Source organism: Sus scrofa, chromosome 2, assembly GCF_054392235.1.
Source record: "Sus scrofa isolate SSC_HxYL_T2T_F1_AM1 chromosome 2, Sscrofa_HxYL_maternal_Yorkshire_Landrace_v2.0, whole genome shotgun sequence".
In the NCBI taxonomy this organism is placed as follows: Eukaryota; Metazoa; Chordata; class Mammalia; order Artiodactyla; family Suidae; genus Sus; species Sus scrofa.
Window position 1 is genome coordinate 74,766,131 of NC_139384.1, and position 16,278 is coordinate 74,782,408.

General features: G+C 48.9%; 1 protein-coding gene and 1 long non-coding RNA gene across 4 annotated transcripts in view; both read left to right on the forward strand.

Annotated features, from left to right (window-relative positions):
- The window catches only part of LOC110259333 (uncharacterized), a 29,783-nt gene extending 23,892 nt beyond the window's left edge, over nucleotides 1-5,891 (forward strand). The window contains exons 4-5 of one of the 2 annotated variants that reach the window (XR_014837513.1): nucleotides 675-2,736; nucleotides 5,356-5,891. This is a non-coding gene — a long non-coding RNA (uncharacterized LOC110259333). Of the gene's footprint in view, nucleotides 1-674; nucleotides 3,921-5,355 lie in introns of those variants that run through there. The other variant, XR_002341615.2, reaches the window with a different exon arrangement.
- A 2,886-nt stretch (nucleotides 5,892-8,777) lies between these two features.
- DNAJB1 (DnaJ heat shock protein family (Hsp40) member B1) lies at nucleotides 8,778-12,594 on the forward strand. 2 transcript variants are annotated; one of them, NM_001244430.1, is given in 3 exon segments: nucleotides 8,778-9,112; nucleotides 10,323-10,900; nucleotides 11,198-11,589. In NM_001244430.1, coding segments are annotated over 3 exon segments (1,020 nt in total). In that variant the 5' UTR covers nucleotides 8,778-8,901; the 3' UTR covers nucleotides 11,429-11,589.
- Nucleotides 12,595-16,278: the final 3,684 nt, after the last annotated feature.

The following is a 16,278-nucleotide window of genomic DNA, read 5'->3' on the forward strand; positions in this document are numbered from 1 at the left end:
AATGAGTCCTTGAAATGTGGCTGGTCAAAACTGAAATGTGCTGTAAACATAAAACACACACCGATTTCAAAAATGTAGTACAAAAAGGACAATGTTAAAAATATGTATAGCATTTTACGTTAAGATGATAATACTTTGGATACACTGGATTAAAATGCCTTATTAAATCTAAATTCCCTTGTTTATATTTACATTTTCTTTAAGAGCCTCACCCACAACATATGTGGAAGTTCCCAGGCTAGAGATCTAATCAGAGGTACAGGTGCCAGCCTACACCACAGCCACAGCAACACAAGGTCCTTACCCACTGAGTGAGGCCAGGGATCAAACCTGCAACCTCATGGTTCCTAGTAGGATTCATTTCCACTGTGCCATGACAGGAACTCCCTGTTTATGTTTACTTTTTTAATGTGCCTATTGGAACACTTAAAAGTCACAGACACAGCTTGGATATGGCTGACAGTTGTACCTCCCACACTAGCTCTACTGAATAGTGCTGTCTTGGGGTCGTGTCATGCTTTTGCTTCACTGATTGTCATGAGCTGGCTGGGGAGGTCGATTGCCAATAACACTCGCGTGCACGCACGCGCACACACACACACACACACTCATGCACACACTCAGGATAGGACTTGGCACATTCTCTAACCTTTTCCTCTTTCTCCTGGTTCCAGATTCTGTCCCTTGAACCTTCATCAACTGTCAAAACTTCCCAAGACCCAGAGACCTGGCATCAGGGATATGGTGAGAAGTTCCCAAAGGTAGAGCACTGATTCACAGGGGAGGAGGGCGGGGAGAAGGTGAATCAATGCCTGGCACTTAGTCATCCAGGTTAGGCTTGAGAAACTTCGGAGGCTGCAGCCTTTGGGGACTTCGTCTCCAAGTAAAGGAAGCTAAGATTGTGGTCTTCAGTAATTCATTGCCTTTTTCACTGGGCCTATCTGGGCAAAACAGATGAAAACACAAGGTATTTTATACTTGTACTTTCCAAAGCACAGATCTTTTCCTATTAGCAGTTGTGATGTTCACAGTATCATGAGATTCCTTGTGTTGTGACAGACCTCATTCCCTGGCCTTATGAAGGAGCATGGGAGACTACTCACTCAGAGGCCACAAGTTTGTTTGTTTGTTTTTTCTCTTTTTTGGCCGCCCCTCGCCATATGGAGTTCCTGGGCTAGGGATCAGACCCAAGCCGCAGTCACAACCTAAACCACAGCTGCAGCAACTCAGATCCATAACCCACTGTTCCCAGCCGGGGATCAAACCTACGTCCAGGCACTCCCAAGATGCCGCTGATCCTGTTGTGCTACAGTGGGAACTCCCAAGTTGAGTTACGTGAGGTGTCTATTTCTGAGATGCTAAGGGGGCAGAGCTGAACCCCTCAAATCTAGCCACAGTTTGCCAGTTCTGCCAATGTGATCTAAGCTTCTCCAGTGTGATCTAAGTAGGTATGTCTTCCCTATTGCTGGGTTTCAGCTAGGTAAGGTGTGTGGTGTCCAAGGAGATGTCATTTTTGGAGATTTTAAACACATTCCTATAGGCTTGGAACATTCTGGAATTTCCCCTTCGTGACTGATTTCCTGAGCCCTGAACTTACTCAATAGCACCAAATCATTTGGTGGACATATTATGCTCCAGGCCAGCTGGGGCTTACAGATAATTTCCACCCCGCCTCCTCACTTGGAAAAAACTCATAGAAAGGCATGATCCAGCCTGCAGAGGATAATTCCTCTTTGTTTTTGAAGGGCATTAACAGGGATGAGGACCCCTCGTTGGCCTTGTCTGGTTCTTAGTAAGCAGGCTGTCGGCAGAAACCAAATCCACCCTGGGAATGAAGACTGACCACTTTGTTGAAGCCATTCATGACCCTGTACCATGGCTCTGACTGTACAGAGTTCAGCCAGGTTCCCCAGCACAGTAACTGATTCCTAATGGTGACAAGTTAATACATTTGGTGTTTGCTGAGCCAAATGTAACACGCCCCTTAAAGCAGTTTCCAAAGGGAAAATTCCAGAAAGGTCTTGGGCTGTAGTGGCGTTGAGAGATGAGTGGGACCTCCTTGGGTCTCAGACTTGGAGGAAACTACGGTCGTTGGGATGTGGAAGATCTGGTGTGTTTGCTTGTGTCCTTCTCACGAGCTCTTTTTCTATTTCTCACGTGCAAGGAAGATAGGATCTTAATTCTTCCAGGAACCTTGCTTGGCTTGTTTTGGGGTGTGTGATCAAGCTGGTTCAGAGCAGTCTGAGGGAAGGGAAAGCCTATAACAGACAAGCCAGGGCTGGTCAGCAACTTTCTGGAGGCCGAGAGAGAAGTTTCCCAACCCTATCCTGTCTGTCTTTTTAATTTTAATTTTTAGGTCCATGGGATTTTTTCTTTCTTTCTTTTTATTGAGGTATAATTTACATACAGTAAAACACACTTTTTTTAGTGTACACTTCTGTATAAATACAGTCATGTAACCATCACCACAGTCAAGATGACATTTCCATCATCTCAAAAATTCCTCTATATCCCTTTGTAGCAGATCCCAAGCCCCTGGCGACACTGATCTACATACTTTCTGAATCAATACTTTTGCCTTTTCCAGAGGTCCTTTAAAATGGAGTCACACAGTAAATAGGTTTTTGAGTCTGGCTTCTTTCGCTAACAATGCATTTATGGTTTGTCTGCATTGTTTCCTGTGTTGGTAGCCAGATCCTTTTATTTTATTTATTTATTTTTTTAATAGCCACACCTGCAGCATATGAAAGTTCCAGGCTAGCGGTCCAATCTGAGTTGCAGCTGCCGGCCTCTCCACAGCCACAGCAACTCCAGATCCCAGCCGCATCTACAACCTACACCACAGCTTGTGGCAACTCTAGATCCTTAACCTAGTGAGTCCAGGGATCAAACCCACATCCTCACGGACACTATGTGGGGTTCTTAACCTGATGAGCCACAACAGGAACTCTTGGCCAGGAACTGATGCTTTCCCCCTCTTTTGGCCACCCTGCAGCATATGGAGTTCCCAGGTCAGAAATCAGACCTGAGCCACAGTTGCAAACCAGGCCACAGCTTGGCAACATTGGATCCTTAACCCATTGTGTCAGGCTGATGGTTGAACCTGTGTCCCAACCCTTGCAGAGGTGCCATCGATCCCATCTTGCCACAGCAAGAACTCCTAGATCCTTTTTAATAGCCAAATAGTATTCCTTCATGTGGCCAGATTACAGTTTGTTTATTAGTTCACCCACTGAAGAACATTTAGAGGTTTGGGGAGTTTTTAGTTTGTTGATTTGTTTTTGCTTTTTAGGGCCATACCTGCAGCATACGGAAGTTCCCGGGCTAGGAGTCAAATCAGAGCTGCAGCTGCCAGCCTATGCCATAGCAACAGCAATGCAGGATCTGACCAGCCTCCACAATCTGTACCATAGCTCATGGCAATGTGTGATCCTTAACCTACTGATCAAGCCCAGTGTTCAAACTCACATCCTCATGAATACTAGTAGGGTTTGTTTCTGCAGAGCCACAACAGGAACTCCTCTGTTTGTTTTTTTGGCTGCACCTGCAGCATATAGAAGTTCCTGAGCCGGAGATCAAATCCAAGATACACTGCAACCTATGCCCAAACGCTGGATCCTTAACCATCTGTACGCCAGCAGGAACTCCAACATTTAGGTTTTAATGACTATTGATAATGACAAAGCCTTGATAAACATTTGCTCATGGGTTTTTAATGTCAACATAGATTTTTATTTCACATGAGTATTTCACCGGGGAAGACTGTTAGTTTGTATGCCTGTAATGCTTTTGAAAGTCTTTTTTGATGAAGAGAAGAAGCATTGAAAAAATTGGTGATGCTTTTTTTAAATTACGACTTTATCATCATCTGAATCACATCTTCACACGATGAGTGTTTACCATAAACAGCTTGCTGAACACCTTACAGCTCAGCATTTTATTCACCGAGCAACCTCAGGCAAGTCACATGACATTCTCAGAGCCTCCATTTCCCCTGCCTGTAAAACAGAGGTATTGATAAACCATCCATTAAAGGGTTATTGTCAGGATTAAATAAGTTAATACACATCAAGTGCTTGGAACTGGCTTGGCACAAAGTAGGATATGTCAGTGTTTGCTATTATTATAATCTTCATTTCCTGTCCCCTCTCAAGTTCATCTGCATAGCCACCAGGGAGGTAAGATCAGGTCTTACCATTTTATGGAGGACATATTAAGGAATCAGAGAGTTTAAGCAAGTTGTACAAGATCACACGGGCAGTAAGTAAGTAAACAGCATTTCGGCTGAGGCTGACTGACGCCAGACTCACTTGTTTAGTAATTCTAAACAGAACCGATAGGATATATGCGTTTGTGAGTGCGCCTGTGTTATGTGATTTAAAGCACTGGCTTCCATGACTGTGGGAAAGCAAGTCTGAAATCTGCAGGGCAGATCAGCAGGCTGGAAACTCTTGGCCAGGAACTGATGCTTTTGTCCTTAGGGAAACCTCAGTATTTGCTTCTAAGCCCTTTCAGTATTTGCTTTTAAAGTCTTTCAACTGGAGCTTCCATGGTGGTGTAAAGGGACCAGCAGTGTTTTGAGAGCACTGGGACACAGGTTCAATCCCCAGCCCAACACAGTGGGTTAAGGATCCAGCGTTGCTGCAGCTATGCTTAGGTCGTGACTGTGCCTCAGATCTGATCCATGGCCTTGAAGCTCCATATGCCACAGGGCAGCCAAAAATGAAAAAAAAAAAAAATTAAAATAAAAAAAATCAGTTTTCGGGAGTTCCTGTCGTGGCTCAGTGGTTAACGAATCAGACTAGGAACGATGAGGTTGCAGGTTCGATCCCTGGCATTGCTCAGTGGGTTAAGGATCTGGCATTGCCGTGAGCTGTGGTGTAGGTCACAGACACGGCTCAGATCCGACATTGCTGTGGCTCTGGAGTAGGCTGGTGGCTACAGCTCCAGCTGGACCCCTAGCCTGAGAATCTCCATAGGCCACAGGTGCGGCCCCAGAAAAGAACCCCCCCCAAAAAAATATCAATCTCTTAACTGATTGGATGAGGCCCACCCCCAATATTGAGGGTCATTTCCTGTACTTAAAGTATGTTAACCTAACCACATCACAGCAGTACTTAGCATTTGATTGAATAACTGGGTACTATTGCCTAGCCAAGTGCATGCATAAAACTACTCATCAGGGAGTTCCCATCATAGCTCAGCAGTAATGAACCGGACTAGTATCCATGAGGACTCAGGTTTGATGTCTGGCCTCACTCAGTGGGTTAAGAATCTGGTGTTGCCATGAGCTATGGTGTAGGTCGCAGATGAGGCTTTGATCTGTGTTGCTGTGGCTGTGGCGTAGCCCGGCAGCTGCAGCTCCAATTCAACCCCTAGACTGGGAACTTCCATATGCCATGGGTGCAGCCCTAAAAAGCAAAACAAAACAAAATAAAAAAAAAAAAAAAACCTGTTTATCATATCTTCTCTGAACTGAGAGCTCAAACCTTTGCTGAGGTTTCTGTGGAGGCCACTTTTCCAATAACAATCTAAAGTGCCCAGTAAGTGTTCAGGTCAAAGAATCATAGCCACAAGAAGAAATGTTGAGGTTTTTTGTTTTTTGTTTCTGCGGGGGGGGGGGGCAGTTCTTAAACAAAACTTCCTGAATATGACCCAGGCTTATTCAAGGAAGGAGAGTTCCCAGACCTAAGATTGCCTTCATTTTTTAAACATAAGGACACAGCTTGCATGATGTTTTGGCCTACCCAGAGCTATGTGAAGACCTTCGGAGGCCCCCACATTTGTAACTCTAAGTTAAGTTTATAAGTGTGAGGAAGTCCACAAGCTCTGGGTTTTTCCCCATGATGACTCCCCTGTTACCTATTTATGTAACTTAAAAAAAAAAAAAATCAGGTGTTCCTGTCATGGTTCAGTGGTTAAAGAACCTGACCAGTATCCATGAGGACTCGGGTTTGATCCCTGGCCTCTTTCAGTAAGTTAAGGATCCAGCATTGCTGTGAGCTGTGGTGTAGGTTGCAGATGTGGCTAGGATCCCGCAGCTGTGGCTGTGGTGTAGGCAGGCAGCTACAGCTCCAATTCGACCCCTAGCCAGGGAACTTCCATATGCCTTGGGTGTGAAAAAAAAATCAAACTCTCTCCCCTCCATGATTGGTTCAGGACCCCTACCATGCTGTGCCCCTGGGCACCCAGGCTAAGATGCATCCTCCCAGGTCAGCTGCTATGTGTCCTAGTCCAGAGACCTTACTGATATGGCTACCCTAGAGTCAGTGAACGGCCAGAATACCCCTGCTAGATAGCAGGGAAAGGACATGGTTGTCTTTCTCAGGAGTTCCAGCCTGGGCAGTAGTTACTAGAAGCTTTTTGCTGAGGTGCTGCCAGGAAAGGGATGGCCCAGCAGCCCACCATTCAACCAGATGATTAGTCACCACTTTGACAGCACTTCCTCTAGGCCAGGCCTGTCTTGGGCACTTTACAAATGTTGACTCAATGTCAATTTCAAAGCCCTATGAGGCAGGTACAACTACAACTCCCATTGTACACATGAAGAGGCTAAGGCCCTGGAAGGCTCAGTCACCAGCCCAAGGGGTTTCACAGCCAGGAAGTGCTGTAACCAAGAATGAAAATCTGGCTGTCTGGCTGCAGAGCCAGTGTCACACTGCCTGGATCTCCCAAGCAGTTCTTCCAGGAACCTCTCCCCTTCACAGGCCACCACCACCTATCCCTTCTTCCCTATTCCCTTCTCAGGCTGTACTCCTTTCAGAGCCTCCTTTCCCTATCAGCCTTGTCCTTGACCACAGACTTTCCCCAGACTCTGAAAGCCAAAAGGGATCATGTTGCCTGCCGATGAGGAAGCAGAGGCTCTGAGAGGTGTATGCCACACCCATGTCTCCCCGAAATCATAAAGGTAGTGGGGAGAGAAAAAGAAGCAGGTGCATTAAAAATAGCCAGGAATAGGAGTTCCCATTGTGGCTCAGCAGTAACAAATCCGACTAGCATCCATGAGAATTCTGGTTCAACCCCTGGCCTCACTTAGTGGGTTAAGGACCAGGCATTGCCATGAGGTGTGGCACGTAGGTGACAGATATGGCACGGATCTGGTGTTGCTGCGGCTGTGTCAAGGCCTGCGGCTGCAGCTCCAATTCAAGCCCTAGCCTGGGAACTTCTATATGCCGCAGCTGTGGCCCTTAAAAAAAAAAAAAAGCCAGAACTAGAAAGTTCCCATGTGGCACAGAAGTTAAGGATCCCAAGTTGCTGTAGCGCAGCACTGGTGGCAACGGGAGTGCAGTGTTTTTATGCTTTTTTTTTTTTTTTATCTTTTTAGGGCCACACCCTCGGCATATGGAGGTTCCCAGGCTAGGGGTCCAGTTGGAGCTACAGCTGCTGGCATGCACCACAGCTACAGCAACATCAGATCCAAGCCACCTCTGCAACCTACACCAAAGCTCACTGCAATGCCAAATCCTTAACTCATTAAGCAAGGCCAGGGATGGAATCCGCAACCTCATGGTTCCTAGTTACACGATGGGAACTCGTGGAGTGCAGGTTCAGTCCTTGGCCAGGGAACTTCTATATGCCGCCTGTGGCCAAACAAATAAAAAAACATAGCCGGGAATATTTAGGAAGAGTCAGACTGTTCTGACACTGAGACTCAGCACTGACAGAGGTCAGGCCCTGCTCTGATAGTGATCAAAGGCTGGGGGGGGGGTGACATTTAGCATGAAAACCAAGGAACAAGATAATTCCAAATTTCAGTGGGAGGTATTCTTGAGAAAATGGTAATAAAGCAAAAGGCTTGAGGGGTTAGACTGAGGAGACCTCTCCAGGGAGGTAAGCTTTGGTCCAGGGTCCTTGGCTCGCTTTACAGGGTCGGTATGGGTGAGGAGAGGGACAGTTCTGGGGCTCCCAACACTGAGGGTGAGTGGGGTTTTTTTTTTTGTTTTTGGTTTTTTTTTTTGCTTTTTGGGGCCCCACCCGCGGCACATGGCTCCACCCGATCAAATCCACAACCTCATGTCTCCCAGTCGGATGCGATTCCGCTGCGCCACGACCGGTAGGGGGGTATTTTTATTCCCGGATGGAAGCAGGTATCTGGGACAAGGAGCGATTAGGCAACTAGCCTTGAATCACCTGGCGTAAACTGATTCTCCCGCCCAGCGAGATGGGGGAAGGAAGCACCTCCTAGGGGAAGGGCGGGGCCTTTCGCAGCCCGGGGCCTTTCGCAGCCCCGCCCTACTCGAAGCACCGCATTTTTTTTTTTTTTTTTTTTTTTTTTTTGTCTCCTCTAGGGCCGCACTGAGACATATGGAGATTTCCAGGCTAGGGGGTCCAATCGGAGCTGTAGCCGCCAGCCTGCGCCAGAGCCACAGCAACGCGGGATCCGAACCACGTCTGCGACCTACACCACAGCTCACGGAATCCCTGGATCCTTAACCCACTGAGCGAGGACAGGGATCCTAGTCAGATTCGTTAACCACTGAGCCAAGACTGGAACATCGAAGCACCCGCACTTTAACCTGTTGACCCAGGCAGGGGCGGAGTACGCGGCAGGCCCGGTCCCCGGAAGCACTGAAGCAAGGTCGCTATTGGTTCCCTCAGAGAGTGGGCGGGGCCTCAGACGCCCAGTGCCCGCGCTGCGGGGAAGCGTTGCCTAGGGCGGAGCGGGAAGGGGTGTGGCCACGCGCGGGCAGCCGTTGGCGGCGCGTCCCCGCCCCGGATGTCGCGCGTCGCAACCTGGGCAGCGACGATTGGTCGGAGCCGCGTGGGGGGCGGGGCGGAAGGTTCTGGAGGGGGCTGGCGGGCTCTGGAAGCTTCCGCCGGACGGGTATATAGAGTCCGGGACGGGGCGGTGGCGGAGCCGGGGTACGGCGACAGCTGGGCGGCAGGCCGCAGGCGGAGGCAATGGGCAAAGACTATTATCAGACGCTGGGCCTGGCCCGCGGTGCCTCGGACGAGGAGATCAAGAGAGCCTACCGCCGTCAAGCGCTGCGTTACCACCCGGACAAGAACAAGGAGCCCGGCGCCGAGGAGAAGTTCAAGGAGATCGCCGAGGCCTACGACGTGCTCAGCGACCCGCGCAAGCGCGAGATCTTCGACCGCTACGGGGAGGAAGGTGTGTGCGCGCGCGCAACTGGGGGTGCGCCACCGCTGTTTGACAGGCGGAGAGATCGAGGCACTGCGGTACCCCGGCGGCGTCCCCGGGGTAGCGCTAAGGGACCGGGGGACGAGCAGCCCCCGCCTTTTGGCCAAACAGGCCTCCGCCCTCGATTGGCGGCCTCCCGATGGGAGGAGGAGTCCTGGCCGCGCTGCTCGCCCAGAAGCTTCTAGTATGTCTGGGGCCGCCCGTCTCCGCCCACGTCCGCGATCCGTCGGTGGGGGGAGAGGGTGCAGAAGGAGAGGGGGTAGAGTGCGCAGCCTTGATGATGGCGCTGCGGCCCCTCGGGCGCTGGGCTCACCTGGGCGAGGTGAGAGCCTCTGCCAGCCCAGGGTGCAGGGCGAGGCCTCTGGCTGAGCGCCGGGCGCAGGCTGCTTGCAGTGAGCTTGCAAATGAGAGTGCCAATTAGCGCCCAGCGACCTCCCGGGCGTCTTTGAGGGTGGAGTGAGGTAATCCCTGTAAAATGCTTACCTAGCCCCGTGCCAGACACGTAGTCGGTGGTCAAGGTGCAAGGAGCAGTAGGGCCCGCCTCTGCCCGGCCTCACCAGGATAGCTCTCTTGGGGAGGCGGGGGAGCGGGAGGAGAAGCTTTCTTGTTGTCCAGCTGCCTGTTGATGACTCAGATTGGTTTCTCGGTTTGGTCTTAAGAAAGAAATGACTTTTTATATATAAGAATGGTGGCACTTAGTGTCAGAGCGTGAGAATTTGAAATCTCCGATTGCTGTTTCACCTTCATTTCTACTCTCCCTACAGTCTCTAGCTCTAAAGTATTTCAGAGTAAACATTTGGTGAAAACTGACCCTGGATCACACCTTTTTCATTGGCTGTCTTGAGTTCTTTGTACTCCTTGTAACATTGTAGGAAAGATGGGTCACTCAAATGTGAAGACCTAGGTGGTGGCCCCAAGAGATGGCCATCTTAGAGCTCGAGCCCGTCTCCACTGTCAGGCCACAGTGAACTAACTACCTGTGGGTGATGGTGGTTCTGTTTTTGAGACTGCAAGTGGGAAGAAAAAGCTTGGAGTTCCTCCTTGCTCTTTCCTGACAGCCAAAAAAAGAAAAAAAAATTCTTCCTTGATGGCTCTCAACTCTTTTTTTCCCCTCAAGGAAAGCTCCTAGAGAGAAAAGGTCCTGGCCAGCCATCTGATTTCTTTTGCTTTTGCATTTCAGGCCTGAAGGGTGGTGGCCCAAGTGGTGGGAGCAGCGGTGCTAACGGGACCTCTTTCAGCTACACATTCCATGGAGACCCTCATGCCATGTTTGCTGAGTTCTTCGGTGGCCGAAATCCCTTTGACACCTTCTTTGGGCAGCGCAACGGGGAGGAAGGCATGGACATTGATGACCCGTTTTCTGGCTTCCCCATGGGCATGGGTGGCTTCACCACTGCAAACTTTGGCCGCTCCCGCCCTGCACAAGAACCCACCCGAAAGAAGCAAGATCCCCCCGTCACCCATGACCTTAGGGTTTCACTTGAAGAGATCTATAGCGGCTGTACCAAGAAAATGAAAATCTCTCATAAGCGGCTGAACCCCGATGGAAAGAGCATTCGCAACGAAGACAAAATCTTGACCATCGAAGTGAAGCGGGGGTGGAAAGAAGGGACCAAAATCACCTTCCCCAAGGAAGGAGACCAGACCTCCAACAACATTCCAGCCGACATTGTCTTTGTTTTAAAGGACAAGCCACACAATATTTTTAAGAGAGATGGCTCTGATGTCATTTACCCAGCCAGGATTACCCTTCGGGAGGTAAGGCACTAGGCAGGGCAGTGTCTGTGGAGGGAGAAGGCTGCCTTTGGAAGCAGTTCTGTATTTTGCTTAACAGATATTTCTGAGCACTTGGTGTATGCCAGGCTTGGGGCGTGCAGTAACAGTAAGACTCTCCAAGGCTCTGTTTTTCCAGAGCTTCTGTGCTGTACCTGGGTAGATTGGGGCAGGGTCAGCTGCAAAGGCCTGATGGCATTTATCCTCCACTAAATAGCCTCTGGGCAGGATGTGAGCTTTCTAAGCTTCTTGCAATCTAATGCTGTCCCTTTGCTTTCCAAGGCTTTGTGTGGCTGTACAGTGAACGTCCCCACTCTGGACGGCAGGACCATACCCGTTGTGTTCAAAGATGTCATCAGGCCTGGCATGCGGCGAAAAGTTCCTGGAGAAGGCCTCCCTCTTCCCAAAACACCTGAGAAACGCGGGGACCTCATTATTGAGTTTGAAGTAATCTTCCCTGAGAGGATTCCCCAGACCTCAAGAACCGTCCTTGAGCAGGTTCTTCCGGTATAATCACCCATGTTCCCCAAGGACTGACCAGGGACCTTTCCAGAGCTCAAGGATTTCTGGACCGTTCCACCAGTTGTGGATCCGCGAGAGTGTGGGAGGGCCCAGGGAGGGCTTTCGTACTGCTGAATGTTTTCCAGAGAATATATTACAATCTTTCAAAGTCGTGCACTAGACTAAAGTGGTTTTTCGAGCGATAGGGCGGCAGGTGGTGGGGACAGCAGGAGAAGGCAGTTCGGTCTGCCCCACTGGGTCCTGCAGCCCTTGAGGATGGGCCCACACCTTCCTCCTCCAGGCCCTGCCCAGGGCGAGAGGCAGACCCACAGCTGGACTTGAACTCTCTGTAGTCCCTTTGCTTGCGGATGTTAGATGTGTCGACCTCCCATCTTGGTTACCAGACCCTGTACACTCCTGTTTCTGTTGTGTGATCAGTTCATGTTTTATTCTGTATTTGTCTCCCACATCTTGCTCTTCCCCTGAAGAATCCTGTTTTCTCTTTTGCCATCTCAAATTGAGAACCTAGACTATTTTGCAGAACTGCCTGGCCGGCTCCCATAAGCAATACCTCTTGTTCCAGCAGGACCAAGGGAGCCAGCCTCCAGTAAGTGAATAATGTGCAGCTGCCTCTCCCTCAAGGGTCGGAGGCCCTGGCTGGAGCGGGGGGCCCTCTCAACCCCTGGTTCTGAGGCTGAGTACACTCACCTTCCTGTTCTTTAAGGCAATCTTTTGGCACACCTGGGATTTACCAGCGGCCCAGGTAATTTTTGTTTAATGGACTCTGGACTCTCTCAAAAGGATCTAATCCTTTTGAATTTTGCACAGCCCTAGATATAATCCCTTTTGATAAAAGGGTCTTTGCTTCTGATTACAGGAGCACTGTGGAACGTCTGTAAATATGTTTTTATAATTCCATGTAAAGTTGGTGTGCACTCAAATGAAACCAGTCCACAGCAGCTGCTGTTCTCTGTATAGGGCCATGATGGAATTCAGAAGGAAACTTGGTGGTGGGGGTGGGGGTGGGGAGGGTGTCGGAACAAATGTCTGTTCCCTACAGGCCAGTCTGGTGCTCAGACCTTTAGACTCATTGTAAGTTGCCACTGCCAACACAAGACCAAAGTGTGTGACTTGTCAATGTGCAGCGTGACAGCATTAAAGACTGATGCTAAACCTCAGGGGAGCAGTCCTGCGACTCTGTTTGAGGGCTCTGCTGATGGGCTGGGGTGGAGTCTGGGCATCCCTCCAAAGGCAGCCAGGGTAGGTGGGAGGGAGAGGTTGTCAGGAGCTTCTGCCTTCCTCAGCTGGATGTGGGCTGCACAACATCAACCCACTGGACCCTGGATCTAGGTATCCAAAGAGCCCTGTGGATTCAGAGCTTGTGTTTTTGGTGAAGGTTGGGGCCAGAGTTAAGCAGGTCCTCTTTCAGGTCTTCCAAGATCTGGTTGCTGGGACCTAGGGGAGGTGTATACTCTACCTTCATGATCTCCCCCATTCCTTTCTTGCTAGAACAAGCTGGTGTTGGGCAGGCCCTGGCCAAACCAGGTTAGGATTCCAGCTGCCCTGGAGAAGACCTATTTTATTTGCAGGCCACTGAAACTGCTTTTACTTTGTAACTTTTAGTAAGGACCTGGTTTTATTATAAGGTAAGTGATTATACAGGCAGAAAACAACCTATTGCTATTTTGCTACAAAACATCTTAAAAGTAAAAACACCATATTTAACCAATCTAGGAGTGGCTTTGCCTTCCCACTGAAGCAGTTTAACTACTGAAAGCAGTCTAAGGGCAGTGCTGTCCAAGAGAACTTTCTTCAGTGATAGGAATGTTCTCTGTCTTTAAAACAGACATTCTTAAAGATTTCAAGTTAAGTTGCTTGAGAGCTCCAGCCACACGTGGCTTGCAGAGGCTATGGCATAACACAGAGGGCTTTAACCCCAAATCCAAGACAGGTCTCTTAGGACAGCAGCCACGTTGAGCCCAGAAAGGCTGTCCTATTTGGGAGGTCACCCCTGGACTATCAGAACCAAAAGAGACCTTATCACAAGATGTAATTACACAGCTACCTCAGGGACTGAGATGACATTTACTGCAGAATTGACCCAGGCCCTCAGCTGGGGTCACAGACCCTCAAGGCCACCATTCCCCCTCACCCCAGTCTCCTTGATTACGTGTTACATCGCAGGTCCCTATCAACCTCATATCAGAAAGCCCTTGGCACAAATATGCACAGAGCTTCAGTGTGTCACAGGTCTGGGAACTTCAAGAAATAACCTATGCAGGGTAATGGTTGGGGCAGTGTGTCTTTTAGGAAAATATTTACAGTGAAAAAGACAAAAGGACTGAAGTGGATGGAAAACCTGCTCCTAGATGCATAGCTTTTGCCCACCCCTGGTCCTGGCTACGTGTCAGGTTTACAAGCAGATTTCTCCCTTCTCACTTCCTTAGCTTCCTCTTAGGAGATTTACTTGACTTTCCCACACTGCCTGTCTGAGCACATTTTGGGACTCCTGCTACAGTGTGCACAGAGCTAGCTGCCTGTGTTTTGGACCCACCTCATCTATCCACTGCACTGGGAGTGTCATTTTTATATGATTCAAACTATAAAACTCCGGAGTTCACCTGTGGCTCAGCAGAAACAAATCTGACTAGCATTCATGAGGACGCAGTTTCAATCCCCGGCCTCATTCAGTAGGTTAAGGATCCAGCATTGCCATAAGCTGTGGTATAGGTCGCAGATGTGGCTCAGATCCCGCATTGCTGTGGCTGTGGTGTAGGCCAGCAGCTACAACTCCTATTTGACCCTTAGCCTGGGAACCTCCATATGCCACTGGTATGGCCCTAAAAAGACAAAAACAAAAACAAAACAGTATACAACTCAAAATTCACTTTTGGCCTGTGGTGAAAAGTCCCCTTCCTCCTTGGTCCCCCTGTAGACAAGCCATGTTGTTAGAGATTTTTTTTCCTTTTCATTTAAACGTTTTTGTATGCATCCTCTGAAAGTCTCCTTATATAAGCATAATTTCTAAATTTTCAGTTTCAGTTTTTAGCTTGTAATCACAGTACCAAATTTTTTAGGGCACATCAAGTAAAAATTCTCCCTCCCACCCTGCTTTCGAGTCCACCCCCAGTGAATGTTCCCATTTTCTCTTGTGCCTTTCCTGAGATGCTGCAAAAGTACATTTTTCTTTTTTTACACAAGTGGTACATACTGTACATTTTGCCTTTTTTTTTTTTTTCTCACATGTCATGGGAATAGCTTCCTCATTTGTTTTTCTTTTCTTTTTTTTTTTTTTTTTTTTTTTTTTGTCTTTTTGCTATTTCTTGGGCCCCTCCTGTGGCATATGGAGGTTCCCAGGCTAGGGATTGAATCGGAGCTGTAGCCACCGGCCTACGCCAGAGCCACAGCAACACGGGATCCGAGCTGTGTCTGCAACCTACACCACAGCTCACGGCAATGCCGGATCGTTAACCCACTGAGCAAGGCCAGGGACCGAACCTGCAACCTCATGGTTCCTAGTCGGATTCGTTAACCACTGCACCATGGCGGGAACTCCCCTCATTTGTTTTTCTACACATTGATTCTGCCAGGCCTGCCAAGATGGGTCTGGGTCTGAAGATCTAGTTCAGTGTTTGGTGGCCCTCGCCTCTCCTCTACCATTGGTCCTGCTTCTAGGTTTGAATCTCAGTTCGACCACTTTTTCTCTGTGTGGCCTTGAACAAGCGACTTAATCTCTCTGCTTCAGTCTCAACTGTAAAATAGGCATAATGATAATACTTCTTCTAGGGTTGTAAGTATTTTCAGATATAGACATATAAATGCGCAACAGGGCCTGGCACAGAACAAGTGTTGTGGGTCACTTATTATCATTACATCCCAACATGAAAGTTTCCCAGCCCACAGCTGGTAACTCCAAAGACTGGGGTGAATCCAAGGTCTTTCAGGTCAATGCTCTTGGCTGAGCCCCAAGAACCAGATCTTCTCAAGGAAAGCCCCTGAGTCCCTCAGCTCCACCCCTGGCCCTCACCCAGCTTGAGGAAGCTGTGCCTGAAACAGGATCATTCCCATCTGTCTTGTCGGAACCTGCTCACTCAAACGGCAGCAGTGGAGCATTGGGCTGTAGGACTGAGCAACCTTGGGTTTGACTCCCACCTCTACCACTCTGCTGCTTTGTGTTCTTAAGTAAGTAAGTTCACCTGCTTAGTGGCCTCCTTTGAAAACAGGGCTAATGAAAGTAGAAAATTCATAGAAGTGTTGTGAAGAGCTAGGGCAGTGGGAGGTAAAAGAATATGACGTTAAGAACTTGTCTTCTGGGAGTTCCCATTGTGGCTCAGCATGTTACAAACCCGACTAGTATCCATAAGGATGAGGGTTCCATCCCTGGCCTCACTCAGTGGGTTAAGGATCCGATGTTGTCCCAAGCTATGGTGTATATCACAGACACAGCTTGGATCTGGTCTTGCTGTGGTTGTGGTATAGGCCAACAGCTGCTGCTCCAATTCAACCCCTAGCCTGGGAACTTCCATGTGCTGCAAGCCCTAAAACAAACAAACAAAAAAACTTGTCTTCTGGAGCATGGCTGTGCTGAGTTCAAGTTCTGTTCACTGCCTTCCCCTAGGCAAATGTCAGCACTCTCAGCCTGTTTCCTGCCATGTGAAACAGGACTAATCATATCCACTCCCCCCTTCTCAATCCCCCAGAGCCAGAACTCAGCCAGGCAGCTAACCCCTGAAAAGAGCTTCACACAGGCCTGGTGAAGAGAAAGTGTGCGATTAACAGGACCAAATATTTCTAAAGTACTAAGGGGGAAAACCTGCCCCAGATCACCTTAAATGTTGGTTATTCTCATTAGGTGTTAATTA

Coding starts and splice junctions, on each gene's coding strand:
- DNAJB1 (XM_085009604.1), top strand. CDS start 10,409: ATGTTTGCTGAGTTCTTCGGTGGCCGAAATCCCTTTGACACCTTCTTT. Junction 10,901..11,197: donor CCAGGATTACCCTTCGGGAG/GTAAGGCACTAG, acceptor TTGCTTTCCAAG/GCTTTGTGTGGCTGTACAGT.